The sequence below is a fragment of the Neolamprologus brichardi genome, chromosome 23 (genome assembly GCF_056152115.1).
Source record: "Neolamprologus brichardi isolate AB-2024 chromosome 23, ASM5615211v1, whole genome shotgun sequence".
Taxonomy (NCBI): domain Eukaryota; kingdom Metazoa; phylum Chordata; class Actinopteri; order Cichliformes; family Cichlidae; genus Neolamprologus; species Neolamprologus brichardi.
The window spans coordinates 11,226,179-11,253,342 of record NC_142125.1 but is presented as its reverse complement, the minus strand read 5'-3'; the positions used below and the strand labels follow the sequence as shown (position 1 = coordinate 11,253,342).

The 27,164-nt window shown below is 44.1% G+C and overlaps 3 protein-coding genes across 8 annotated transcripts; 1 reads left to right on the top strand and 2 right to left on the bottom strand.

Annotated features, from left to right (window-relative positions):
• Window positions 1–14,441, bottom strand: tmem59l (transmembrane protein 59-like). 4 transcript variants are annotated; one of them, XM_006790334.3, is made up of 10 exons: window positions 14,411–14,440; window positions 11,383–14,303; window positions 9,722–10,204; window positions 8,666–8,771; window positions 7,956–8,050; window positions 7,674–7,826; window positions 3,523–3,628; window positions 3,311–3,425; window positions 2,686–2,803; window positions 1–1,755 (listed from the first exon to the last, which is right to left on the bottom strand). In XM_006790334.3, the coding sequence occupies exons 3-10, from the start codon at window positions 9,884–9,886 to the stop codon at window positions 1,597–1,599; spliced, it is 1,017 nt and encodes a 338-aa protein (XP_006790397.1). In that variant the 5' UTR covers window positions 9,887–10,204; window positions 11,383–14,303; window positions 14,411–14,440; the 3' UTR covers window positions 1–1,596. The 4 variants fall into 4 exon arrangements, with proteins under 4 accessions (XP_006790397.1, XP_035763390.1, XP_006790398.1 ...); XM_087836929.1 differs by having other exon boundaries at window positions 1,604–1,755; window positions 2,686–2,795; window positions 14,411–14,441; XM_035907497.2 differs by lacking the exons at window positions 11,383–14,303; window positions 14,411–14,440 and adding an exon at window positions 10,740–11,200.
• Window positions 11,536–22,596, top strand: crlf1b (cytokine receptor-like factor 1b). 2 transcript variants are annotated; one of them, XM_087836928.1, is made up of 8 exons: window positions 11,536–11,627; window positions 14,001–14,279; window positions 15,341–15,470; window positions 15,622–15,794; window positions 17,949–18,106; window positions 18,955–19,123; window positions 20,221–20,402; window positions 21,156–22,596. In XM_087836928.1, the coding sequence occupies exons 1-8, from the start codon at window positions 11,570–11,572 to the stop codon at window positions 21,177–21,179; spliced, it is 1,173 nt and encodes a 390-aa protein (XP_087693054.1). In that variant the 5' UTR covers window positions 11,536–11,569; the 3' UTR covers window positions 21,180–22,596. The 2 variants fall into 2 exon arrangements, with proteins under 2 accessions (XP_087693054.1, XP_035763392.1); XM_035907499.2 differs by lacking the exon at window positions 21,156–22,596 and having other exon boundaries at window positions 20,221–20,590.
• Window positions 20,915–25,711, bottom strand: rex1bd (required for excision 1-B domain containing). Of its 2 annotated transcripts, XR_015717235.1 has the most exons (6): window positions 25,590–25,711; window positions 24,679–24,761; window positions 24,316–24,520; window positions 22,193–22,281; window positions 21,816–22,025; window positions 20,915–21,395 (listed from the first exon to the last, which is right to left on the bottom strand). XR_015717235.1 is itself a non-coding variant. In XM_006790333.3 (5 exons), exons 1-5 carry the CDS (start codon window positions 25,590–25,592, stop codon window positions 21,953–21,955), a joined length of 453 nt encoding a protein of 150 aa, XP_006790396.1. In that variant the 5' UTR covers window positions 25,593–25,711; the 3' UTR covers window positions 21,426–21,952. The 2 variants fall into 2 exon arrangements, 1 of the variants encoding a protein (XP_006790396.1); XM_006790333.3 differs by lacking the exon at window positions 20,915–21,395 and having other exon boundaries at window positions 21,426–22,025.
• Between the last annotated feature and the right edge of the window lie 1,453 nt (window positions 25,712–27,164).

Here is a 27,164-nt window from a genome sequence, read left to right as displayed (position 1 = left end):
TTACCATGAAAACACTTTATTTCATCATGTTGTATCGTTTCATTGAAAATTAACAGACCAGTAAAAAGGAAACAATACAGTTTGAAATCCATCTTCACGTTCCTTGCGGCATACCTCCGGCACAGATATCGATCGGATGGCTTTTTAAAAAAATTATTATTAAGAGTCCTTCCTGTATATCATGAGGATATTGTCATTCGTTATTACGCATTCTATTCAAGGTTTACAGTAATATGAACACAAAAAATCACAAGTCTACAGTAGAGTTGTGCCGTAGTGGCGAGCGGTTAAGATAAACTATCAAAGAATCACTTGCATGCACGCTTTTTTTGTCTACATAGCCTGGATTAAAAGAGAGCGCTACAGGACATCTAAAGCACTGAGAGGAAAACAGAAAATCTTCTCTAAGACTGCGACTGTGCTCAATAACAAAGGTCTGTGTTAAAAGCTTTGCATTACACACTGTTACAGAGGGAATCCATCAGTATGTGCTCCTAGGACATACAAAATAGTCAGCTATTAGAAAGCACATATAACAGCTATGAAGTCTTGAAGTGATAGAAGAGCAATAACAGAATAATTATCATCATAATAATAACAATAGCATTATTAATAATATAGCAACAGGTGTGATCTGTCTTTGTGTGTGTGTCTCTCTCTAGCTGATGTTACAGTATTTTACATACAGACTAATTACATTTGCATGATGACTGAGCTGTACATGGTACTGCAAAAACACTAACGGGTAACTCACTTTGATGACTCGGAATATAACGAGGAGAAAATAAATTAAGGTCGATTTTTGCTCATTTTTAAAGACGGCGTCCGGTTTAAGATTTAATTCGAGCTGTGTGAAAAGACAAAGATCCAGAAAACGCACGGGACCGAGGCGACGACAGACGCCGACGTGCTGTTTTTGTACCTCCGAACCCGGCGAGGGTCACTCACCTGAGAACCGTTTCACGCTGTCGAGACGCGAATCTCAATTTCGAGGCTATTTCTGCACAGATCACGGTGCTGACTGAGTAAACGGATCATAAACTGCGAGGGATTACTCTCAGAGTGTTTCGCTCACCTTTCATTCATCTTCCTTTCCTCTCAGAGCTTTTTTTCCCCTCTTTGCTGCGAGCAAGCCGCTAATTAATCCAAACTCTCTGAGAACGAGGGAAATTGAATCTAAGATGAAGCTCAGCGTTTGTCTTCTTGTCCACACTTGACGAATGACACGAGCGCTCTCGGCTGCGGTCTGTCCTCTCTGCTTGTCTCGCGCGTGGCTCGGAGACGAGACTCATCAATAAGCAATGAGCAGGCTAACCATTAGGGAACGACCTCGCTTGACGAAACCTGGATTGTACAAAGTAATGAAATGCATGACAGGTGGAGCTGACACAGAAAAAAATCCAACTGACTGACACGAGCTATATGTTTGTGTGAGATCACTTTAAAAGATGGAGGGTGCCATGCTCTTAAGAATATGTTTCTTTAAAATTCTGCTGATGGAGTAAGCATCGTAATGTGTTTCTTTCACCCCACCCCTCTTCTCTGACGAGCCTCAGAGTTTAGTCACCCGCTGAAGCGAGACAGCCGCTCTCCATCCTAAACGCACGTTTTGTTCAAGTCGACCTTCACAGGCAGCGGCCCGGCTTCCTGGCTCTCCTCCGATTGCTTTACGGTGACGGCGATGACGGGACTCAGGTGGTACGGGTTGACCTTGTGGGCGTTTTCCAGAAACTCTTTATCTCCGTTGATACTCAACTAAAAAGATACAAAGAATATATATATATATATATTTTTAAAAAGGCACAAAATACCATACGGCATGGATAAACTGACAGTTCTAGGAAAGCGTTTGTGTACTGCTTTAAAAGCTCCTTTTTCTAAAGGGAAGAGAAGGCACACGTCTGAGGTTTGACAGGAGCCGACAGCTTCAGCGATGGAAAGAAGAGATTTCTATCTGTATCCTGTTTTGTTTTGTTTTTCATGGATTTTTACCGCACGAGTTTTGAGGATCCAGGACAAAAACGTGAGACCTGACAAACACACATCTGTGTATTCCCAGTTTATCAGAGTCAAATATATAAAAATTCTTCAAAGTCTAAGTTGGTAATGCTGCGATTATCTAATGTTTGAAACATTCCCTTTTCTTTAAAGCTTTCTGAGAAGACTGAAGACACAATGTACGTCCTCCAGTGCATTCACAGCAGCTTCTATTTACTCATAATTACAACTTGTGTAAACTATCAACAGATAAATAAATCAAATAAAACTTGTATGTGTGGCTGAGATATGTTCAGTAACAAAGCAAAGTGAGACACCGGAGTGCACAAAACATGCGTGTGATGATCCAGCTGCAGCCTGGTAGCATGTTTTAAGGCTGTGACAGGCTGCACATGAAGTGCGCCTCAACGACTAACGGATTGGATGAGCAGAAAGGGAAGACCGGGAGAAGACATGCTAGCTGCTGTGGATGGGAAATGCTGATAAGAATCAGATATCAAAGCAATGTTTATGCCGCCTTCCTGGAATGAAATCCAGACTCAGACAGAAGTGGGCTGTTGTTTGGTTTGTGTTACTTTAAAGGTGTCCTCAAGGAGCTCCGAGATTAGAAAACACAGGTGCACTGCCCACCCAGGCAGAGCAGAATTCATGATTTAATGTCGAGTCATTTCTTTTCCAAATGGTTACCTGTGTCTTGATGTGCTGCTCCGGTGCGGTAACGAGGCTGGCGCAGCTGAGCCACAGCATGACCATGATAGACAGGAAGAGACAAGCGGCTAAAATCCACCGCGGAAGGCCTGAACGTCTGCAGAAGGAAGCGGGGGAGCAGGGGAGGGCGTGAGAATGAGGTGGGCCAGAAAGACCGAGAAGATCGCCAAATTATAAATAAATCCACTGCAGATGTTGTATAGACTTAAATAGCATCTCGTTAATGCAATTAAAGTTCAAAGTCAACGAATCAGAGAGGTATTTTTCTGCATGTTGTAACTCATTTAGTGAAAGAATCACTTTATTTGATTCTCTGTGGTTCTAAATGGCGTTTTATGAGTTTTGCAAACAGGATGAACTTCATCTGTTCAGCTGTCTTTGTCAGTTAGGACGTCAGTGTAAGGTCGGGGAGTTAAATGTGTCCACTGCCAAACACTGCACGACACTGCAGCTCTGTTAGCTGTGTTAGATTAGCTTCATCAAACAGGTTTCAAGTGTCTTTAGGTTCATTTTAGGCTCCAAGGAGCGCTTGTGTAAAAGCAATTTAAATTTATGATAAACGCTCTGCTTAAATCATTTAATTGGTGATTTTCCACAGTGTCACCTGGACATGCAGCCGAGGAAGTCGTGCTCAGATGCGAGGTCCTCCGGGTGCTGGACGGCGTGTTTCCCTTTCGCTGCAGCTTTGGGAGTTCCCTTCTCCCCGTGTCCCCTCGCACCTGACACACAGTTAAAAAAGTGGACATCAGTTCTAGCTGAAACAACAAATGGTTGGATATTGCAGAAGCATGGATGTGCAGAGCATTTTGGTCTAACCGTGGGGCCTCTGGGTGTGAGAGTGGACCTGAGGCCAGGGTTTGTCTGCCACGCTGGATCGAGGAGCCTGCAGCTCGGGCAGAGAGTACTCCATCTCTGGCTGGCTCTGAGGAGTGGAAAACAACATCAGAGGAGCTCCTAAGCGATGAGAAAAGTCAGAGCAAACACATAGAAACCCCACAGAAGGCATCTAGGTGATCCTACGTCACCTTAAGGTCACGATTATAGTGAAAACTTTTAACATTCAGTTAATCTTTGCGACAATTCTGACTTTGGACACAAAACACCTGCTTCTCTTTTCTCTCCTTCATACAAAGATTTGAGATTCTTACCCACAGACAGCCCTGGAGCTGCAGGGATGATTCAAACTTGTATTCAAGGACATTTCAGCCCTTTAAGAGCCATCTGTGAGGGTACGGTCTACAAACGCTCCCCGTGAGTTTCTCAGCATAACGACAGAGTCTTTCCGGACTCTGAATCTTTCTCCTTTGTTCAGTAAAAGTTCAGTTATTCGTACTTCAGCATTTAACGTTGTGTGAAACCAACGCCGTCATTAGAATTCGTTTTTTCAAGCACGCTCAGTTTCCTTTTCTCTCAGACACTGAAATAAGTTCACTAAAGCTCCTTTTAGTGGGACACCATCTCTGAAAAACATCTTTTTAAACCCACATAGAGCCTGCTGTTGCCATTTGCACTGTTGTGTGTTTCATTACGTGCGCGATGTTTTCGGTTCCCCTGGAGAACTCATTAAAAGAGGATTTTGCCTCCCTACTGCTGACCCTCCCTCCGCTCTAACAGCAGCTGTAGTCAGTTGTAACGATACTATTGCTGGCCTCAGCAACAGCACACTCTCCCCGGCCTACTAACATTACAACACATCCCCGTGGAGTGTCTTCTTCCCCGTTATTCATCCATTCGGACACTCGACGGGATCTGAAACCTCTTGCTGTGTCGGACACTATAATCGAGGATCATTTTCACTTTATTCTTTCCTTTGTTTTGGAAATGAGTGATCTGCTGACTTAGTGAGTGAGTCACATGACCAGAGCAGCAAAGGACTGCTGACGCGCTGCAAGTCACTCTGGAAACTGAGTTTATTCTCACTCATTTTCAGTGGCGGTCCTAGCCTGTTTGGTGCCCCGGGCGAACACTCCCTCTGGCGCGCATGTTCTCGTTTCGCTTGTGGGGGTGTCCTCCACGACGTGTTTGTCAGATAAACTGGTCGTAGCTGTGGATCTGAGAGCGTGTGCGGCTGTTTATCTTCCCCTGTCAAGGTTGTACCTCAGATTTCGAGCCTTCCTGTTCTGTGGCCGAGAGAATTTCACTGTGCCTATGCAGGAAACATGCACTAACATATGCATACGGGGGGGCTATCGTGCTACCCTTTCGAAGGAAAAAAAGGTGTACCCCCCCATTCCAGCTCACAGTCCTGATCAATCAACATCAAGAAGGGATCCAAGTTAAACTGTGATTGTCATCCACACCCTCGCTCCCTGCAGCAGCTCTGCATCCAGCACACGTGTCGCTTGTGTCCGTGCTTATGTCAGTTCACCAATATCGATAATTCTAGCGAAACACCTGTGAGTCAGACTTCCTCCAAACGCTGCTGTGTCACCACTTCTTTGCGTTGTGTTCAGGCGTTTTCTTTAAAATTCATTTGGGCAGAATGACTAATGCAGGAAGAAATGGAGCAGTGCCTTCTCTTTGTGTATTCACCACACACAGAGTTCAATTTGTTTGTTAACAAAAACCACGGCTCAGCTGGAAGAGGCGCTTAATCGATCCACTTTGTTTCAAACGCTCTTCTCCCGCCACCTCATCGAGGGCTGAACTGTCAAAACAACAAGGTGGTGGTGAGAAGGTATAAAGAGGTCTGCTTTGCAAGGCTTTCTTTAAAATTACGAGTTTGTTTTTCCCTTCAGTAGGAATGACTGAGTATACTGTCTGGTTCCTGTGAGCCGCCTGCTTGTTTTTATGATGCTTGCTCATATTATTATCCTCGCAGCATGGTGTCAGGCAAAGCTCTCTGCATACAGTCCGCCATGCCATTTTTATTTCAGGCAACAGCGGTTTATTCCCCCCTCCTCTCTGCTGTCCCGATCCTTAGCCCGACTTTTTCTGTTGTTTCAACACTCGGGGAGTCAATCTGTCGAGTTGGTGGCGGTTCGCCAGCTGCCCACTAAACACAGGCCTGATAGTTTTCTCACTGCCTCTCGGAGACTGCTGGTTTCCCCCTGCTGCTCCAGTCTGCGTGTCGCTGCCATAAAGAGCAAACATCCATCACCGAGTCCAAAAGAAATGTCGGTAATTTCATATTCTGCGCTTGCTCCATATATGAGGTTGAGAATTACAGCCCAGCATGCACACACATTTTTATACCTAATAATGAATTTCAGCATAACAGACAGCTCTGTGTTACACAGAAGCCTTTGTGTGTATGCGTTCGAGTGCATAAATACTATCATTTCCCACGGAAGCCTTTAATTATGTAGCTTTAACTGCCATTGAAGTCACTTATACAAACGGGAAAACACTTGGGAGAGATGGTTTTTGATTTTGGAGGATCTGGCTGGGCAGTCGGTGGTTAAACAGACCCAATCTTATTTTTAGCTTTAATGTAGAGGTGGTTTACTGTGTTGGTTTTAACAAAAAAAGATACACTAACATCTGAATTTACTCTTTTCAAAAACAGAAAACGCGACAAATGCTGAATCTTTTTTCCACTCTGCATCTAAAGACGCACGGCGATGGATAATAGAGAGTTTTTTTCCAAGTCAGCCAAGGTCACCAGACACACATGACCTCAGCTGTCAATGCAGGAAAGTCTGCATCAGCACCACAGTGGAAGCAGCACTTTCACTTTTTCACTGTTCTTCGGCGTAGTCTGTTCTGTTTAATCTTGCAGTGAGTTTCCATCGTGAGGTGAGCTCAACAGCTGGTCATCAAATATGCATGGCAGCGAGGGGAAGTGACATCATTTAAAAGGAAATTTATAAACAATTAAAGTGCTGTGAGGGGGAAAAAACCCATCCAGCTCTCTGAATTCAGCCACCTTTCCTCCACCCCGCTGTGTGCCCTTGTTCACTCAACCTTCACAGATGCACTGACTCTAAAATGAGCTGTGGCCCAGGCTGTACACAGTGTATACCAGAGGATGCATTTCACAGTTCTAACGGGAAGGAAGCAGAGGTGAGCTCATCCAGTAATCTATAAGGGCTCGCTGGCTTGCTTTAACCTCCAATTAAAAACATATGAGGCGTAAAATCACCGTAAGTAGTCATTTTATATTTTTCCAACACCGGTAGGCAACAGACCATGCATGAACGAATATATCCTGAATAGACTGTGCAGATACTGTGTACATGCAAATTAAAATATTCTGTCTTTCCAGTCACGTGGTGTGAAATTTGTAGAACAGACTGAAGATCTGACCGAAGCAAAAAACAGGATTCCATCTTTTTGGTGGTTTGTCATAATTCGTTTTGAATACCGGGTAAGAAAAGTGGCGTAAATGCTCACGCTGCTGTTTTTATTTACAGGTGACACATTCAGGGCATAACTGAAAAGTAAAACAAACGTTCCTAACAGCCAGCCAGTGATGACGCGTGTGGCTGCCGTGGGATCAATGACCTCAGTGAACATTTTCCTGCATTGCTACTGCAGTCAGATCCAACCCGCATTTATCTCCTTACATCATTCTTTTATATACAGCTTATGGAAGGAGTGTCCAACATCAGGTCCGGGGGCCTGAATCGACCCAGCGAAGACACCAATCTGGCCTAATTGTTTGGCTTTGTGAATTTATGTGAAGGACATAAATCTTGGTGTTTTCACAAGTTTACAGCTTTTCCTGCTGATGAAGAGCTCCCCCTGTGGCCACTCACAATGCACCGAGGTAATTAAATTACATTTTAAACACATTTACGTCTTTACAGTTTAAGCCCAAAGAGTCGTCAGCATTTCTGATGAAATTGCTTCTCTGTCTTACATTAAGGTATCTCACTGTGGAGTTAAACTTGTTTACACTGACAGAAATTGAAGTTTCACTGGTCCGGCCAACATATCAAAGCTGTATGAGGCCCACAGTGTAAAATGAGTTTGACATCCCTGCTCTATGGTGTTCCCCGTCTCCCAGTGCCACCTGGTCCTACCTGGAAAACCACAACCTTGCCGTCGTCAGCCTGCAGGTAGAAGGTCCAGGTGGATGAAATGAAACTCTGGGCGGAGCTGACAATGTCATTGCACCAGCTGGACACGGCCTCCATCACAGAGGGCGGCTTTGGGCGGAGAGTCATGGCCTTCAGCTGCAGGAGAAAGAGCAGGACGGCAGTGAGGGTGGTCTCCTGTGTACACACTTGTGCCAAGTTTAAACCGACACCCATAAGTTGTGTGTGTCTGCGTGCACCTATTGAGCGCAAAGTGCTCTTTCTCACCTTCCTTCTCTTGATCTCGGGTTCGGAAGGCTGGCTGGCACAGCCGGTGCTGCAGGCCTCCTGCTCCAGCAGCTTAATATATGCCTCCTGGCATGCTGTAGAGAGAGAGAGAGGGCGCAGTAGTGAAGTATGACAGAATATATAAAAAAGGAAAAGAGCAAAAGCAGGTTGTCAGCGCAGATGAAGGAGTGAGAAGAGAAAGAATGAGCACAAAAGGGAAGTCAGCAGAGAAGAAATAAAACAGGTGAGGGCAGAAAGAACGGACACAACCGAGACGACTCGCTCCACAATGCCGTTACTGAAGCAGGAGGAACCGAGGTATCTGCTGTCTGGACAGCAAATCACATCAATGATTTTCAATACAGCAGTTCAAACAGGGAGAACAGCCTGAAACCCCCCACCCTGACAAAAACGAGCCTGCCAGCTTTCAGGAAACACTGCAGTGTTTACCAGAGCTTTGATGTTGCTCTCCAGATTTTATTTTCAACTCCAGTCCTGTCTTTTCCAATGACTACGAAAACACCAAATTCGAGATAAAAGAACCATTGTGCTTCGTATGGATTTTGACCCTCGTGACCTCTCTTCAGGATTCTCTTTTTTCAATCTGATTTACAATTAACATTGAAGAAAATGCAAAGATAGATAGATAGATAGATAGATAGATAGATAGAAGCCAACAGCCCAATGGACAGCTTGACACACTGACTCACCTCCCTGACACTCCTCCCTGCTGGTATTAAAGCCAGCATTGCCATTGACAAACTGGCAGATGGAGTAGAGGCGACAGCCACGGTGACAGGCGTTCATTATGGAGTCCTAGCAGTCAAACAGACAGAAGGGGGGTGGTCAAAATGAGAGATGTCTCCTGTAGTCTTGGATAAACTCCAGATAACCTTGTTAGGAGCTGTGACATAGATGGGTCATGGCATTCGTAATGACACGGTGCAGCTGTAATATTATGGCCTGACATAAACAGTTTATAAGACGCGTTTAGATGCTGCCAGAGAAAGCTGATGGTAATGAGCGAGCTCCATGAACATTTTGCAGGATACTGTGGTGGTGAGAGGAGGATGCACATTGCTGCATCCTCCTCTCACCACACTCTTGATGCAAATAAAGAAACAGCGTCCTCTGGTGGCCTCGCTGGGAATAGACGAGACAAAAATGGTTTTTGGCCAGTTTATTACAGCCTTGAGCTTTTCATCATCTTTACTGCGTTTCCGCGCTGATTCGCAGGGAGGGGAAAGGCTGTTTATCCCAAAGCGCGAAGGTGAATGCGTACACAGCGTGTCTGGGGTCGCAGTTCTGTGTGATGGACGCAGAGCTTTTGATCGCAGATTTCAAACCGGGCGTTTGCAGCTCTGCCCCCTGTCGCCCTGCAGGGTGTCTGAACCACACCTGAAGGCAGCAGAGGAGGAGAGGGGGAGGAGGGGGGAGACAAACACCCGAGATATAAAATCTGTAATCCACGGAAACTCACAAACCTCACGGTCTCAGCCTGCCGCCCTCCGGTTTGGCCTTGTCTGCGTAAACCTGTCTACAAACAGCGGATCCGAGTGGGTCACTGACGCAGTTCACGTCTCGACTGGCCTTTAAGATGCACACAGGAATCAGCTGCATCCATTTTCGGCCTAAGTGCGCCGAAGCGTCCCTGAGGCCCTCGCGCGGACCTAAACACGTTCACTGCGGGTTATCGTGAGCTCTGGCTCCCGCGTTAGTCTGCGCTGCGCGCCGCAGCGGGATGGAGCCTGCCGGGGACTACTTACTTTAGCGGGGCTTTTGTTTCTGATGGTGAGCGCGCACTGCTTCTTGCAGTAATTGATGTCGCCCAGCTGGTCGTCAAACAGATCGGAGGACGCTGCAGCGAGTCCAGCGAGGAGCACGGAGAGCAGGGCCGAGAGCGCGCACATCCTGCCGCCGAGCCGAAGCATGCCAGATCCCGGAGAGAGCCGCGGAGAGTCGCTTTGTGGCGCCACTGCTGCTGCGGATGCTGCTGCTGCCTCAGCCCGGGTCCCGTCTGCCGCTCCGCTGATCTGCCTCTGCCCGTGGCGTCACGCGCATCATCATCATCATCATCACGCACGCGCCGGCCCCCCTCAAACAGCCTACTCGATCCGCAGAGCAGCCTTTGCTGCAGTGCATAAACGAGCAGCGGAGAGGAGGACCTGACCCACACCTGAGACCTCACAGAGACACAACACGCAACTCACGGTCACGCCTGTTAGAAGAACGGTTTACTGCTGGGTTACCTGAAAAAAGGGGATCATGAAAAAGTTTAACCGATGCTAGTTATAGAAGTATATGTATAGAGTATATGTAGCATAACATAATACAACATAACATAACATAAAATAATATAACATAATGTAACGTACTATAACATAACATAATATAATGTAACATAGTATAATATAATACAATATAATATAACATATAACTGAGAGTATTTGTGAGCATTTGTACCTGAGAGTATCCATATGTTTCTGACAGTATCTGTAAGTTTCTAAGAGTATCCGTGAGTATTTGTGAGTAACTGACAGTATCTGAGAGTGTCTGAGCAAACTGTGTGTAAGCTCTTAATGAAACAGTGTTTTGGCTCCTCCTCTGTCTCTGACTGTCCATTACTCGTTTCTGCTTTGGGTGGATATCTGTGGGCGAGTGTCATTTTTTATTCTTAATATTTCTAATCACTCTCGGGACCCTCTAATGCTGATGCTGTAATCTCGACGACATCGACCCGAGCAGCGCTCCATTTTCTGTGTAAAAACTTAAGCAGAGCCTCACCTGCAGATGAGCTTTTACAGTTTTTCCTCTTGTGTTTGGAAGAACACGTGATGCACTTTTTATTCTGCATTGTTCTTCCCGTCATCTCATTAGTGCCAATTCTGTGTGAATGCAGGGGCGATGTTTTAAATCCATTTTTACATCGGTAAAAATATCTTTGGTGCAGATGTTTTAAAATGTGTTTTGTGAAATAACATCTGGATTGGGCGAGTTTACAACTGCATGCCTCTCACTCTTCAGGATAGAACAGATTCACTCAGAGGTGAAAGCATTACATCCATGTGGTGAAAGACTGCAGCCCAAATATTATTAAAAACACAAAATACAGTATTACCTGCTCTCCTGCATTAGAGCTAATAAACTGTAATAACTTAAAATAAGTTGTTTTACAGGTGTAAAAACAAAACAAACCCCCACAGCTTTTGCATTTAGTGGGGTTGTGTTAAAAAATATGCTGTGCGAGAACAGAAGAATATTTCTTTTCTTTTTTTTAAATCATTTAGTATCACATGACTTTAACTTCCATCACTAACTGGTGAGGATAAAGCCTCGCCTAACACTGACAGGAAATGACGTATTGTAATAGGCGTGGTGATGTCAGGAAAGGTGAGATTTTCAAACCTGACAGTTGTCACCGCCTCACCTGAAGCATCTCTCTGCATAGGAAGGATGGCAGCAGTGAAAGTGTGCAAGTGTGTGTTTGTGTCTGTGGGGGGCGGGGCGTGAGGGCTGCAGTCAGAGGAGGGATCCTCTCTCACGGAGTGCAGCTGCGCAGTTCTTCCTCCAGCTTCAGCTCCTGGAGCTGCGAGCGGACAGCAGCAGAGAGAAGCATGATTCCCATCGTGTTGGTGATCCTCCTGGTTCCACGCGTGTTGTTCTCCACGACGCGTGAGTAACACCGAACTTTCTGTAACTTCAGGTAAAGCTACGTCACCTTGATCCTGTCTAAAGGAGAGTGCAGAGCAGCGCTCGAAGCAAGAGAACAAGTTCATGTTCAACTGCGTGAACAAGTTTGTTCCTCACCTGTAATAATTCTTATTTATAAGGAATAAACTTTGGTAACTCAGAACTATCTGCAAAGTAACGTTATTTAAAATGTAGTAATGCAGTAAATGTGTCTGTGTCTGATACCTGACAATCAGTGAGGTAATAAGAAGAAGATCATAAAGGAAATCTTACCTATGACTTTGTACTTGCTTTACGGCAAAACTGATGCCAGATAACTGTATACAGCACTGTGCAAAAGTCTTGAGCCACTCCTAATTTCCCTTTAAGATATTTTTATATTTTGCCTCCAAGAAGCCAGACATTCCTCGAGTGCTCTTGAGCAACAGTTCTCCAACTTTCTGAAGGTCTTTGAAAGTGTTTCTTTGGAGATTGGCTGCCTTTTCGCTCATGTTCGGTCCTGTCGTCAGACCTGACCATTTTCAGAGGAATGGGTTTTGTTTGTTTGTTAACACTGACCACTGAATCATGCGAGCATGAAAAGGCATCTAACCCAAGGGATGAACTATGGGATGTTGTGCCTACATATAACAGAAAACTTGGCAAATAACTAGTTTTAACTGATGTCTTTAGGCTTTTTGTCACTAGCTGCAAAAACACATCATTAGTTCCCATTCCTTTAGTTAAAAAAAAACACCAAAATAGCACAGTCTGACGGAATAAACTGCTTTTGCACCAGCATGGCTTTCACCAAGCCTCATCAGAAATGGTCTCAGTGGAAGGCTGACTAAAAAGCAAGAGAAACGGGGAAGAAAGGCTGGGGTGTTCCAGGTTAACCAAGAACTGGACTGGAAACCAGTGGCCAGAGGTCTGAATCCAAATTTGACATGTTTGGTTCAAATTCTCGGAGTTTCCCTCAACAAAGCAGGAGAACTGTTCCTGAAGAAAGATTAGAGAGCTCGCCAAAGAGACTTGTGCTGTGTGGATTAATGTTGTATGTCCGTGAGCTGAGGTGTGCAGTTAGAACAGTATTCATTTTTCATATTATCACAGATATATTGTTTACTGCGCTCGTAATTAGCACTGTGGTTAATTCCCTCTCACCGCGGGCAGAGGATGAGAACTGCTGTGATCTTCCTCAAACATTGTCTCTTTACATTACAGATTAAAACACTGAAGTGAAACATATGTTAGAAAGCTTATCCGCCGCCCACCTGCAGCACGGCTCATAAAACTCTACACATTAACTCAAATATCTGTGAATAAGGAGCCCGGTGGTGCCATTTAAACACAGAGATGAGGGCTTCTCATGAGCATCAATCACAGGGGCAAACCTCACGCCTCAGACGGTCGCGGTATGGAAAAGCATTCAAGGGTTTCACCACTAAGCGGGGTAACCTCTCTGACTGATCCAAGCGGGGCTCCATAAATCCGCTTCATTACTGGGTCATAAATATGTGCCGAGAGGCTGCTGCTTCCCACACACACACACACACGTCGGTTGTTCATATCTTGTGGGGACATCTCATTGACATAATGCTTAGCCTAACCATGGAAAATGAATGCCTAACCCTTACCCTAATCCTAACCGTAGCCCAATTGTAACCCCGTCACCAAAACCACATTTTGAGTCTCAAAATGCCTTCAAACTCGTGGGGAACGGGAATTTGCTCCCCGCAAGTATAGCAAACTTCCCATTTTTGGTCCCCACAAAGACATGAATACACACTCGCGCACACACACGTTTTCCCACGGCTGGCCAAAAAATTTAGCCTCTAATGATTTCTTGTTATAAGTGCTGTGGTTTCACCTCGGGCTCTGCTGTCGGTTTGAGAAACACTCAGACAAACAGCCGCCGAGCGCTGATGTCGGATGCTGCTGAAGAAAGCGCAGTTAGTTATGGTTAAACAATGACTTTGGGGGGGCTACAAACCTCAAATCTAAATATAGTCCTGTTAGGAAAGAGAACATTAGCAAGTTTACAGGATTTTTCACCTCCGAGGAACGTTTTGGTTAAATTATTCCACATTCATGTCTAGCTGGGGGAAGAGAGAGGGACTGTTCTAAAAACCGTCAAAGGATGATGTATTATATTATTTTATTGGTCAGGCCTGGATGTGAGGATCTTCTGGTTTTGTAGATAATCTTAAACAACTTTAGATTCTGGGTATTTATTCTGTCACATTCAGTAATTACAGCATAATACTAATTCGACTTTGAGAACTTGATTATGACAGGACTTGATTATCACATGAAGCCTTCATACTGGTTTTGGCTTAAGAGGTTGTTTTGTGTCCATGTGTCTCCAACACCCAGATGTGGCGGTGATCTCCCCCCAGGACCCCTTTCTGTTGATTGGCTCCAGTCTAACGGCCACGTGCACGCTGAGCCCTGAGCTCGGCGTGCACGCCAGCACTTTATACTGGACGCTGAACGGAGCGCGCGTGTCCAGCAGCGCCTACAGTGTGGTGTCCCCCAGCGTCCTCGGCGTCACCCTTCACGGCCTCAGTGGATCCCAGCAGCGGTCCGGAGACAACCTGGTGTGCCACGGAGCGAACGGACACGTCCTGGCTGGATCCTGCCTTTACGTGGGCAGTAAGTGGAGGGTGAACACTGACTCTGCAGATGACATTATAAATGAGCACACTTCATAATTACATGATCAGCTTTATTAGCTCAGTATTAATTTTGCAGAACTGCAATCACTGCAGAATAAACTCACTAACTAGTCCCAAACAGGCGAAAATGAACCAGGAGATGTAACTCCTGTGTCGTCCTGTAGGGGGCAAAATTCAAAGAATTCAGCTGTTATTATCCAGTCTGCCTAATCAGAAATCTTCATTTGTGCAAGTTATCATATTAATCATATTAATCATAGTTATTTTTATTAAAGTGATACTGCAGGTTCATATAATTCTCATTGTTGCATTAATGTGCTGACGAAGGCAGAAATTATTATACTCATACACATACACAATATTTACATTATAAAAGTATAATCATATATTTTCCATAATAGATGATTTTATGGGAACGAAGCCTATTTAATACTGAGAGGGAAGATTAGGAGATGGTCCAAAAACAAAGCAAAGGGTTTCAGGTTGTAATAAACATTCACTCTGACATGAATTTGAAAAACTTGCTTATATGTAAATAAGAATTTATCACTTTGGTCAGAATATCCTGAGATATGTAACTCATAAAATCCAAATTATATAAAACATTTAAAAACGCATGTTTGTGGAAAAGTTTCAGTTAAGGTTAGGAAGTGAGGTGTCAGTACTCGAGTAAAGTCTGACGTTCATGTGGTAAATCTGTAACTTTCTCAGAGATTTCTGATCTGAACATTTTAAGATTAGTTGAGTTGATTTCAAAGTTAAATGATTTCCAGCTGAACTTTTTCTGGACAAAATTCATTTTTTTAAGAAACCTCGATTAAAACCACATGAAGCATCAGATGGCTCACACTCTGTGTGTGATTAATGCTCTCTTACTCTTTGTTCCTTCTTGATTATAATCTTTATGTCTGTCTGTGCTTTTTTTCATGCAGTATCTTTAAGGCGACATTAGTGTTTGTTTGTTTTTTATTTTATTTATTGTAATAGGTTGACGCCAGTCTTCTTCTTCTTCTGTTTTCTGCCCCGTTTTGTCTCCAGTGCCTCCCGAGAAGCCCGTCAATCTAACTTGTTGGTCCCGAAACACGAAGGACTTGAGCTGCAGCTGGAGCCTGGGTGGTCAGGGCGAGACCCACGTCCCGACCAAATACACCCTCAAGTACAAACTGAGGTGAGTGCCTCCAGACCCGCTGTCGCAGCTTACAGGTGATTACCTCATCCCGCCGCCCTCAGCTAGACTGGAGAGTTCACCCTCACGCCTAAAAACACCGTCTGCCTCTGTGGCGGCAAACACCAGATTCAGTCTCTGTTCTTGCGTCCAGATGGCACGGCAAAGAGAAGGAGTGTGAAAATTACAGTACGGGAAACGAGCGTTACTCCTGCTACATCCCCCGCAACATCGCCCTCTTCACTCCGTACGAGATCTGGGTGGAAGCAACCAATCAGCTGGGCTCTGCTACCTCTGACATCACCACCCTGGACATCCTCGATGTAGGTGAGTGAGAGACGTCTATCTAAAGTAAACAGAGGGTTTCAGCTCAGCTTTACGCTTCCCCCTCTCCTTTTACGTTTGTCTGCAGAGCTCCAGCGTGTGGCTCTAAGACAAACTGTCATGTTGTGAAAGTTAACCTTAGCAGATGCCCCGCATGTGACGGCTTCACAGGTTCCTGGAATTTAAATTGTGGCGTTATGATTAGTGTAGCCCTCATCTGCTTGCACAGGCCTCCGGTAAACTGTCGCATTTCATAAAGCAGCCTTTGTGTTTTGGAACTCGGCATCTTCTCTCTGTGAATCCTCATTGGACGCTGAGGAACAGAAAGCGTGGAGGCTGTGAGTGGGCTGGAGGCGAAGGAGGAGCGCCGCCGCGTGTGATGCGTTGCGCTGCCAGAATACCAGAAACAATGAGTTCTGCCGGCTCCGTTTCCCTCTTCATCTTGAGCCGAACAAAGAGACACGTCAGCCGACACACAGTGAGCGATGTCTCAAGCGGAAGGTTACAAATGGGAAGCATTTTTAACGAGTGTTCCCTCTCGTGTTGCCATCCTCTTTGTCTTCATCTTCCTCCCCTTCAAAGCACTCGAGTCACTTTGTTTTATTTCTGACTGAGGGGACGACGTGCTCTCGCAGGAACTACAGACTGACCTAAACTGAAGCGCACACACTAAATGAACAGCACCAGGTTTTTAATTTATCATTTTAATAGCATTTAACTATTAAAATTATAAATTAGGAACCTCTGAACATGACAGTAAGTAGTCTTCCTATAACGTGGTATCACTTTGAAATTGTCCTAATCACACACATTTTTGTAATCAGCTGGTCCAAAATATCATACCAGGGTACATGTTAATGAGTCATTCGCACTACAGTAAAAAACAAAACAAAACATGGAAACCTACCTGTGATTAGTAAAAATCTCAGGTTGCAGCAACCAGTTGCAGGTTGTCTTCTTTCTGACAGACGTGTGCAGGTTTGCAGATAAGTGCTGTGTAACTTCTAACTGGAGACAGATGCCAACACGTCACAGTGAATGAATAATGAGCACGACTCTTTGAAGTAGGGAGTCCACTCGACTGGTCACCAGCTGGTTGTGTTCTGGTTATTTTCCTGTTTGAAAGCAAAGCTGCAAAAGATCACCGTCCTGCAGAAACCAAATTTATAATGTGGAGGAATTTCTGAATTTCTCGGATCTCAGATGGGAATTACTGTCTGTAGACGGAAGCAAATTTAGGCGATTATTTTTGGTATGATTTTCTCTGATTAAATTGAAAGCGGCATCTATACGCCGTTAGTTAAAAAAAATACCTATTAGTAATCACCGTCTCTTCCACAGTGTGGGTTTTGTCTAGTATTTTTCCTCTCAACCCAATCAGTCTCTCGATGGTCGCCCTTCCCTGAGCCTGGTTCTGCCGGAGGCTTCTTCCTGCTAAAAGGGAGTTTTTCCTTCCCTCTGTCTCCAAGTCTTTGCTCACAGGGGTTCATCTGATTGTCTTGAGGCGACTGGTGTGATTTGGAAATAAAAATGAATCTGAGTTGCTCCATGTTAACACAATTTTTCATGTAAATGCCAGTTTGATCAGACTATATCTTGCACACCATCACAGTCATTTTATTAAGCTGTGGTCGTAAGCTGTTGTTTTCTCCAGTGCAAGAATGGCTTCTTTTATTTGGGGTTATTGCTACAGAAAAAATAAAGGCAAATGATGCTGAAACCTGCTGTTTCTGACAGGCAGCCAATCGGAAGAAGGCTGCACCAGGTCCTGGTATCAGATAAATTACGATTAGTATGAACACGAGCTTGCTGTAATGGAGTTCAAAGATATAAATATGAAGTTGGATAATATTTGGTCCCCATTAAATATTTATTTGCACTGCTTTTTCTTCCACATGACAGCTATTTATTTAGTTTATCTGTACCGTGGAAATTCCCTGTGAAGCTTCAGCTCTTGCTTTGATCGTGTGCTAAAGCAGACCCAGGATGAGGCCAAATATAGTAAATACTCTAAAGCTGCACGTAAGAGTGTTAATGGTTTAAGAAGCAGCCTCCGAGTAGTTTCATTCATTTCATCTCTTACTGGTCATCCCTGCCTTGTTGGACTTTACACCTGCTGCATGCAAACCCTTTAATAGATGTCCCTTGTGTGTGCAGTGACCACAGACCCTCCCGCCAACGTGCAGGTCAATCGCGTCGGCGAGCTCGAGGACCAGCTGACGGTCCGCTGGGCCATCCCCCCCGAGCTCAAGGACATCCTGTTTCAGGCCAAATATCAGATACGCTACCGACTGGAGGACAGCGCTGACTGGAAGGTGGTCCGCACACAAACCCGCAGACTCGCCTACACACACTTTCTCTGTAGCTACTGTGGAAACGTGTGAGCAATGATGAAAGTGAAGCTTCTTGCTTTGCTGTAAAACAAATCTTCTCCTTGCTGTCATTAGCGATTTATAGCTTCTAAGTGTTGAAGCTCGGTTTTGATCCAAAAGTGCACAAAATGTTCCTCCTTTAACTCTCTTTGATGTTTTCTAACCAAAGCTCCTTACTGTTTCTCTGCTTTGTATGTTTCTCTGTTGAATGAGAAGATTAAGCAAACACAGTAATATTTATTGAATACGAAGTCACCAGTATCCAGAGGAGATTCAGGATGAAAGCAGAGCAAACAGAAGTTTTAGACGCTAAAAATAATATAGGGAGGCGTTCAGAGCTAAGACCGTGAAATTAAAAATGATTAATTAACTTTATATAAGAGGCAGTCAGGAGAAAATAGCAGAGCCAAAATCACATCGTTATCTCCTGTTGAAGGAGTGTGCAGCGTGCTTCTTGGTACAGCTGCAGTTTTCAGGTACAGTTGGCGAATTTGTCTCAGGTCTTCTGTGGATTTGAGATCGGGGCTCGTAGCATGTGCTGCAGGACTGATCATGTATGACTCAAGTTTAAGCTCAGTTTCACGTTGCAGAATGGATCTGAGCACTTTCAGGTCAGAAGTCCTCATTTTCATTCGGATCAAAGCAGGTGAAATGGATTCACGGTGGATTATTGTCCCTAACAGTGACACTGATATCCGGCGTTGAGGCAATTATGGCCTTTCTGCTTTTCCTCCACCAGCTGTCAAAACTATCTCCTTACAAACTCTGTTTCTTTCTGACCCCTCCATCAGTTGGTGGATGATGTCGGCAATCTGACATCGTGCCGCCTCGCGGGCCTCCAGCCTGGGACCGTCTATTTTGTCCAGGTGAGGTGCAACCCAGTGGGCATCTTTGGCTCGAGGAAGGCCGGCATTTGGAGCGACTGGAGCCATCCGACCGCCGCCTCCACGCCCAGCAGTGGTAGGAACTTGAAATACAGTAGACGCCGTCTCCAAGTAAAAGCTATCAGCCTGGATGTAGCAAACATTCGTCACTAAAGTCCTTCCTGTCCCTGACTGTCTCTTTGCTTAAATGGCCTTTAAATGCTTCCCAAGCGTCTGTGATGCCCACAAATCTTGACCGTTCTTTCCGTTCTCTCCAATAATCAACCTTTCATTGCCAATTAAAAGCCAAAAAAAGAACAATGTGTCCTCCTTCCCGATCCAACATCCTGAACAAGGAGATTCAAACCGCATGTGGCCTAAAAGGAACCAAACATCAATAGGCTACGTACCTTGATAGGGATCTCCAGACGGAGGATTAGAGGGAACTGCGGAGAGCCGCGGGGACGTTTGATAGATTTTTGTCGTCGGCTTCAAACATTGATCAAGTTAAAAAGCGGCATGTCTGTCAGCGGCGCACACAGGGCCTATAAAGCCTGAGTGGAAGCAGGTTTGGGAGCTGGAGGAGCAGATAATGAGTTACATAGGTTATGTGGTCATTACTTCAGGGGGAGGAAGTCGTTATCGGGCTCTGTTGTTTGCAATAAAGAATTGATGGTGGCAGACGACAACAGCCCTCTCCCAGAAACCGAGTGTCGCTTCCACAAACACACGGCGTCACAACGAAACTAAAGTTCTGTTTGGATTTTCGGTTTTGCAGTGTTGAGCAACGATAGAGTAACTTTGTTCGTTTTTATCACGCAATCAGACAGATTAGGTACAAAAAGATGGAAAGCGTATTTTAATGTCTTTGATTGATTAGAAAAAATAGGAATCGAAGCTTTTGTCTGCAGCAACGACTGTTTTGAACGAGTTTTCCCGCCTGTGAGAGTCAACCCTTCCGAAGGCAGCGTCTCAATTCAACCCTGCTCCGTTTGATTGTCTAATAAAGACCTGAAAAGAACTCCAAACTTATACGAATCATTCCAAATATTCACAGAGCAGTCGGGTCAGGAACATGCTTCATTTTCTTTAATACATAACTTCTTCTTTTATTTAAAAAGTCACACCTGTGCTCACACTTCACCTGTGCATCTTCTCACTTCCTTTGTCTCCCCCCGCCCCGTGTCCTCCCAGAGCAGCTGCAGAGCGGCTCGTGCGACCCTAAGAGCGGCGAGCAGAACTCCACGCTGCGGCGGGAACTCAAGCAGTTCTTCGGCTGGGTCCGCAAGCACGCCTACGGCTGCGGCGGCATGTCGATGAAACTGTACGATCAGTGGAGGGTGTGGCTGCAGAAATCGCAGAAAACGCGCAAGCAGGTAGGTAAGCTCGGCTGTGTCCGCGGCCCCAGCTGAATGTCTGACCCTGCCTTTGCTTCATCATATGGTCGGCATCTTTGCAAACACAAAGGGGAAGGATTTCTCTTGAACTTGCTCTGTGAAGTTTCAGTCTGTACTTTATGATCGAGTAAAATGTGCGGTTTAGACTTTACAGGCCCAGAGGTGGAAGCATGAAAGTAGACACGCTCTCAGTCGAGCACTCTGATTTTATTACATATTTAATGAGTGGACTTCTCATCTTCATCTGATGGCCACAACAAAGAGAAATGAACACGTAAATGTAATTAACAGCCTTCGGTAATGTGTTCCTTTTGTGTTTTGTTTTCTCTTGGCGCGAGCGTTCCCCTTTCACAGAAATAATTCGGCCCAAATGGCACGCAAAGCCTCCAGATCTGCTGTGCTTGTGAGTCTCTGTGAGGAGTTCACGTCCTCTGATGCTCAGTCCTTGAACTTGAAGAAACCTTCGGTCTGCCTGACTCGATTAGCTCAGAGGTGCCTGGATTTTTTTTTGTGCTTTATAGGGGACAAGCTGTCATCTGAATAATGTCTTTGTCCGCAAAGTGTGACAGCTTCCCATTGATTACCTCGAGAGAAAGGCAGCGAGAGGCAACACGGTGAATAAGAACGAGGAGAAAAGCGGCAGTCACACGGAGAAATGTGACGATTAGTGGAGGTGGCTTTTTTTTTTCCTAGAATGATCCCAGTAAGAACCATCTGCTTTTGTCTTTTCAGATTCTGCAAGAAGATAATTCATAGCACAGAAACTCGGCGTGACTGTGGCATTTAATTCAAGACGCACATCGAGAAAGCTTGACAGATGACTGGTCCACAAGGTCCCCGCAGTGTTGAGAGGTCCAACTCCCGTCCAAGGGACACTGCAGAGGCTGTGCGCTCACACACTCTTGATTTTAAAAGGCCCGAGTGGGAGATAACCGAGACAAAGCAGCCTTTCATTCAGTCTGTCTGCTAGATCTGTTAGCAATAACAAAAAATATTAACGCCTTCAAAAACTGCAAATTTATACTCGAAAAAAGTTCAAACTGCTTCGTGTTTAACAGAATGTAAGATAAACACGTCTCTGGAAGTGAAAGTTTGCGGCATGTCACCAGATCAGCTCAAATGTCGTTTAGCTTATTGCATATTTAAATGAATATTTTATCTATTTTTACTGTGTGTGATGTAAAGTGTACAAACACCAGCTGGTTATTAGTTAAGAGCAAAACTTGTCTTGTAAAGCGTCTTTATTTAAAAATACTATCCAAACAAAGAGAGCGTCTCCAAACCAATCACACCTTCTGAATATTTTATATACACATTTCATTACAGCGCCAGCAGAGTTCTTTGTTTGAGCCCTGAAGTAACACAAACGCATGCCTGCAGACAAACACTCACGCAGGATGGATGTTAAAGGCCCTCCGGGAGGAATAAGACTGCAGCGGCGAGCTGGGTGGAGCCGGGTGGAGGGGGAGGGGATCGATAAGTGCAGCTCATAGTGTCCGAGACAGAGGCTACCTCCTGGGAGCGAGCTGTCAGTCGCACTCCTCTGAGTCATACTTGAAGTCCTGCATGATCTCACTCAGAGCCTCTTTGTTCTGGATGATCCTGGGCAACGAAGCAACACACACACACACACACTTTTATTTGTGCTGGTTTGATATGGAACAGTTACAAAGATTATCGGATCAATTAGAAGAAGAACTGAGCCTCTCAGCAGCGAGCTGATGGGAAGCGAGCACAGTAAACTGAGGGGCTGTAATGGCAGCTCTTACTTATGCTTGATTTCCTGAATCTGTTCTTGACAGCTCTGGTCCTCCGGCTGATCCTGGGCCTGCTGCTTGGCCAGCTGCAGCTTAGCCGTCTGTTGAGAGGTCACATCAGATAAGATTTATGCAAACCACTCATCAGCAGAGGATGGAGGAAAGGCGGATGATTAACCCGGAGATAATGGGAGCTTTATAACATTACTGGAAGAAAGGGAGCTGAATTATAGAGGAATGTAAACCTTTATACAAAAGAACAAAGCAGCATCTCTGAACACCAGATGTACCGAAGTCTGTGAAAATGTGGGAAGCACTGAGGTGGTCAAACTTGTCCAACACTCTGTAATACTGCCTGTAATTAAAAGGAACTTCAATGTTTCATATTTGAAATGACAGTAAAATTATATTTATCTACAAATACCTGCAGGTAGGCACACTAGAATAAGGAAACACAGATCTATAGTGTTTAAATAACTTTAATAGTGCATGACTTCAGGTATTACACAGGAAAGGAGAGAAATTATTCTGCAAGTGATTTTAAGTATGGTGTCATTCAAAATTAAGTTAGCCTTTTCTCCTTCGTTATAGGTCACATCATGGTATTTATTTTGCTGTAAGCTGGTAAGGAAGCACAGTTCTTATGATTCATAGTGGTATAACAAAACGATCATTTAATAACCAAACATCCGGCCTAGACATCAACATTTTTAATAATAATAAAGATTTTAAAAAGGTCAAGAGGTTCGTTACAGTAGCTCAAACTGGTGGAGGTGAAGCTTCCAGCTACAGCAGGCTGCATCTGCACAGCTGTCAATCAAAACCTCCACTCCGTTAACTTAAATCACTATGGTAACATTATTATGGAGGGGTTTTTGTGCTGGGCATTTTACCTCGGGATGAAGGACTTGCTTGTGCAGTTATCATGTTTCCATTCTGCTTTAAAGAAAGGTTTTTAGTTTCTGTAGCTAATTTTCCCCTTCACATTAAAAAAGAAAAAATCACCACATATATCTTTAAACAGTGTGTTGATTTAAAGTGATACTAAAGCTTACAGGGTGGTCACTTTGAATGACCGGTGGAGGCTGACAGATGGCAGCTCACTGCTGGATTTCATCCCAGCAAACAAGACTTGTGTTTGTGGTGCTTTGCCTTTTTGAAGCAATTTAACTCCTAGCAGATGATTCTGTTTACTTTTAATACAATTTTAATACAAAGTAAGTCGAAAAAGTGTGTCCTCCAGTTTTGACGGTGATGGAAATATGCGTCCACTGGCCGACTGCTGGCACCACCGTGTGGTGACCATCTCCACATCTTCACAGCAAGTCTTGAGAAACACCAGTGACCCGATCATTCCTCCTTTTCAAATCAACTCTTAGCATAGAGAGTGTATGTGTGTGAGAGGTGGACAGGGGGAAAAAATGATGATAAATCAACCTCAAAAGATCCAGGTCTCAAATATGAAATCTCAAACATATCCCTCCAGAAGCTTTTCTCACAGCTTTACTCCATCGGTGATGTAAACTGGAGGATTTATAACAAACTGCTGCCCTACAAATGATTTCTGACACTCAACAATGATGGTGAGGAAATCTGCTTTCAGCTGAAGAACGATTAAGAAATGATTTTCGTTTAAAGCAAAAACTCTGCCTCCTTGTGGTGAATCAGTAGAATTGCATCCAGTTTTGGAAAAAGTTCTGAAACATTATCCGTCAGGTACGGTTTAACACCACATTATTAAACAACATAAATTCCTCTTTGACAACTGCTCAACTTTTCTGGACAGTCATTTATAATCTTCTTTAATCTATATGTTTATAGTTTTGCTTTCTAGCACAAACCGTTTCAGATGTTCTGAACGAGTGCGAACAATGTGTGTGTCTTTGTGTTCAGAGCAGGTACTATAAGGCATGCTGTCGGTGGCTCGCTAAAGTAAAATACATATTTATGTTTAACAAAGAGAATAACACAGCCTTGTTGCCTTTACTGTGATCATGTTTACTGGCATCCATAGTTTCTTGCCAAAGGCCCGTTCAGGAAATCTCTCATCACCACACAGACGTATATTATATTTTAGACTCCCCTCGACTTTGCCTCGGTCTAAAAAGTGACCCATGCAGAAAGTGCTTACATACCATTTCAAGTTTCTCCTTCTCTTTGTTCTGCAATTTCTCAATGTGCTCGGAGAGGTCTGGTCTGTCAAACTCGTCGTGCAGCCTGCCCTTGATCTCCAGCACTTCCTTAGAGATACCGCAGAACGCCTGCGTTATCTCATGGACCAGCTGCCTGTAGTGGTCAAAGTCATAATGGGGCCCTGTCCTCAAGTAGGCCTCGTGTCCCCTGGAAAACATTCAGCAGCCATCACAAAAACAACAGAGGGGGGAGGGGGGGACGCAATTAGTCATTTAATACAGATTCCTCTTGTTTGTGTACATGATGTAATCACTGGAGACAGGACTGTGTGTGTTTAACAGCATTATCACGAGATTCAAACGTACTCTTCAAAGAGCCGGTAGGTTTCAACCCGCTCGGACTGAAGATGATAAAATCTCTGGATCAGGGCTTTAAAGTCTGAAGGCACCTGGAGAAATGAGACAGGTCACCAAAAAGGAAAATATATTAAAACATCAGGTTGCAGGAGACTCACTGGATGTATTTTTAATCACACTGAACTCAGACTGGATTACAAATCTGAAGCTACACTTTCTCATTGCAACATATCAGGTGACCCAGAATCCTTCCGTAGTTATGCAGCAATAGGTGTAGCCTGCTGGGGGATTCCCATGATGCACTGAGTGTTTCTTCTTCACTTACTGTGTATTTATACACGTCTTTGCATTGACTCATTATTTATTATTAATGTCTGGCTCTCTTCTATAACTTGTCTTCTGTCCTGTCCGGTCATGGCAGATGGCCGCCCCTTCCTGAGCCTGGTTCTGCCGGAGGTTTCTTCCTGTTAAAAGGGGTTCTCTCCTTCCCACTGTCACCAAGTGCTTGCTCGCAGGGGTAACATTCGTGTAACTAACATATTAAATCGTGACCACTCAACATGGTATAAATACCAAATAACAAAAGTTTAGTTTTTCTCACAAACACCGATGGAAAGCTTGAATTTTAACTAATGTCTTGGCTGTTTTAAATACTCATTAATATGTAACATGAAAAAAAAGATCAAGATTACTGACCCAGTTTTGAATGAAGTCATGTTACTGTTTTTTTTCTGTTAATGGTTTCTACCGGAGCGAACTAAACAGAGAAAGTCCTGCTTCACTGACTCAGACAGCAGCGTGAATGCTTCAGCATCACTAGCTGGAGGTTCCCGAATTACCATTAGCTTGGTTAGCTTAGCACATGTGTTAGCTTTAAAGTTGGGCTTTTGCTAAGTTAAACTGTGAAATAAGAAACTCACCATGGCTGTAACACACCCGGGATGACTCTCCACTTTATAATGGCACCATGTTTACACTTTATAAGCCCGACACGCCGCTTTCCTCCTGTATGTGAATCAGCAACCTGACCCGGAAATGGAAGAACATGCGGTTGTAAATGGCTGATTTCCAAAATAAAAGCACTTGAACTCGTCGGTTGCACAAAAAAAGAGACTTTCTTTCTTTCTTTTTATTGAACCCCTCCTCACATAAAAGTGAAGACGCACATAAACAAAGCAGGAGGTCAATTACACACCAGAAAGAAAACAAACAAAAGAAATAAACAGATAAAACAACTAATTACACATGTCCAAACGCAAATACAATTTCTTTACAAAATTTAGTAAGTTCGCACTGTACTGTAATTTCGTTGGAATTATAGAACTTCGCCATCTTATAAACATTCGGTGTCAACCTGATATATACAGTAAAAAAGTAATTGCCCCTTTCTAAATTAACTGTAATTAACTACGTTTTTGGAAAGCGAAGTTTAATTGCACTGTCACACCAAGGCCTGATTATTGTCAGACCTGCTGAATCAAGAAATCGCTAAATAGAAGCTGTCTAACAACGTGAAGCAGGCTAAAAGATCTAAACAAACAGCTGAGAAACAAAGTCACTGACACCTATCAGTCTGGAAAGGATTACAGAGACATTTCTGAGGCTCTGGGACTCCAATGAACCACAGTGAGATCCATTATTCACACATGGAGAAACTGCAGACAGTGCTGAACCTTCCCAGGAGTGACCAGCCCACCAAAATTCACCCAGGAGGTCACAGAAGAACCAAAACAACATCTGAAGACCTGCAGGCCTCGTCTGGCTCTGTTAAGGTCAGAGGTCAGAGACTCAACAATAAGAAAGACACTGGGCAAAAATGGCCTCCAATACCAGTTAAATGTTTGATGTCAGTTACTACTGACATCAATGGTGGCACAAGCAGTTATTACCTGAAGCTGGCAATGATTTTTTCACACAGGCCAGGTAGGTTTGTATAACTTTTTTCCTTAATAAATGAAATTATTTTATTTTATTTGATCTGAAATTTGTAAACTAATAAATCAAGAAGGGGCAAATACTTTTTTCACAGCACTGCATATAAATAAGAATCTGCATCTTGTTTAAGCTGTTTTCAGAAGCCATCATCCTGCATTCAGCCATCTTTATCAACTTAAATCGACCCACTTCTCCATCTACAGCAAGTAGCTTCTTTATCTCCAATAAATTATATATATTTTTGTGGCACCACATCTGAGATTCTTATGACTAGTTGTTTATTAATAAATGGAAATGTTCCATGTATGTTTTATTATTATAAACAGAAAAATGTGTAATGTTAAAAGACGTAAAGCAAAAGGAACAACGTATTGTGTGTGTGTGTGTAGATATATATACTTATATGTAAAGTAGTAGTGTAATTTCTGGGTAGCAGTAAAGTGAGCAAGGCCAGTAAAACACTTTATCTGAAACCTCCGCCTGCCGGGGTGGAGGTAGGGGAAGGCTGCAGACGCCGGAGCACCGTGGGGTGATGTCGTTTTGCCGAGACTGTGGCAGTT

What these genes read in the sequence shown, in the direction of transcription:
- tmem59l (XM_006790334.3), bottom strand. Translation starts at nt 9,886, where the DNA reads ATGCTTCGGCTCGGCGGCAGGATGTGCGCGCTCTCGGCCCTGCTCTCC. An exon ending in TTCCTCGGCTGCATGTCCAG is followed by an intron (nt 2,804 to 3,310) that starts GTGACACTGTGG and finishes TTCCTTCTGCAG; the next exon opens with ACGTTCAGGCCTTCCGCGGT. An exon ending in AGCAGCACATCAAGACACAG is followed by an intron (nt 1,756 to 2,685) that starts GTAACCATTTGG and finishes GTATCTTTTTAG; the next exon opens with TTGAGTATCAACGGAGATAA.
- crlf1b (XM_035907499.2), top strand. Translation starts at nt 11,570, where the DNA reads ATGATTCCCATCGTGTTGGTGATCCTCCTGGTTCCACGCGTGTTGTTC. An exon ending in CGTGTTGTTCTCCACGACGC is followed by an intron (nt 11,628 to 14,000) that starts GTGAGTAACACC and finishes TCCAACACCCAG; the next exon opens with ATGTGGCGGTGATCTCCCCC. An exon ending in ATCCTGCCTTTACGTGGGCA is followed by an intron (nt 14,280 to 15,340) that starts GTAAGTGGAGGG and finishes TTTTGTCTCCAG; the next exon opens with TGCCTCCCGAGAAGCCCGTC.
- rex1bd (XM_006790333.3), bottom strand. An exon ending in AGAAGGAGAAACTTGAAATG is followed by an intron (nt 22,282 to 24,315) that starts GTATGTAAGCAC and finishes ACCTCTCAACAG; the next exon opens with ACGGCTAAGCTGCAGCTGGC. An exon ending in ATTCAGGAAATCAAGCATAA is followed by an intron (nt 22,026 to 22,192) that starts GTAAGAGCTGCC and finishes TTCGTTGCCCAG; the next exon opens with GATCATCCAGAACAAAGAGG.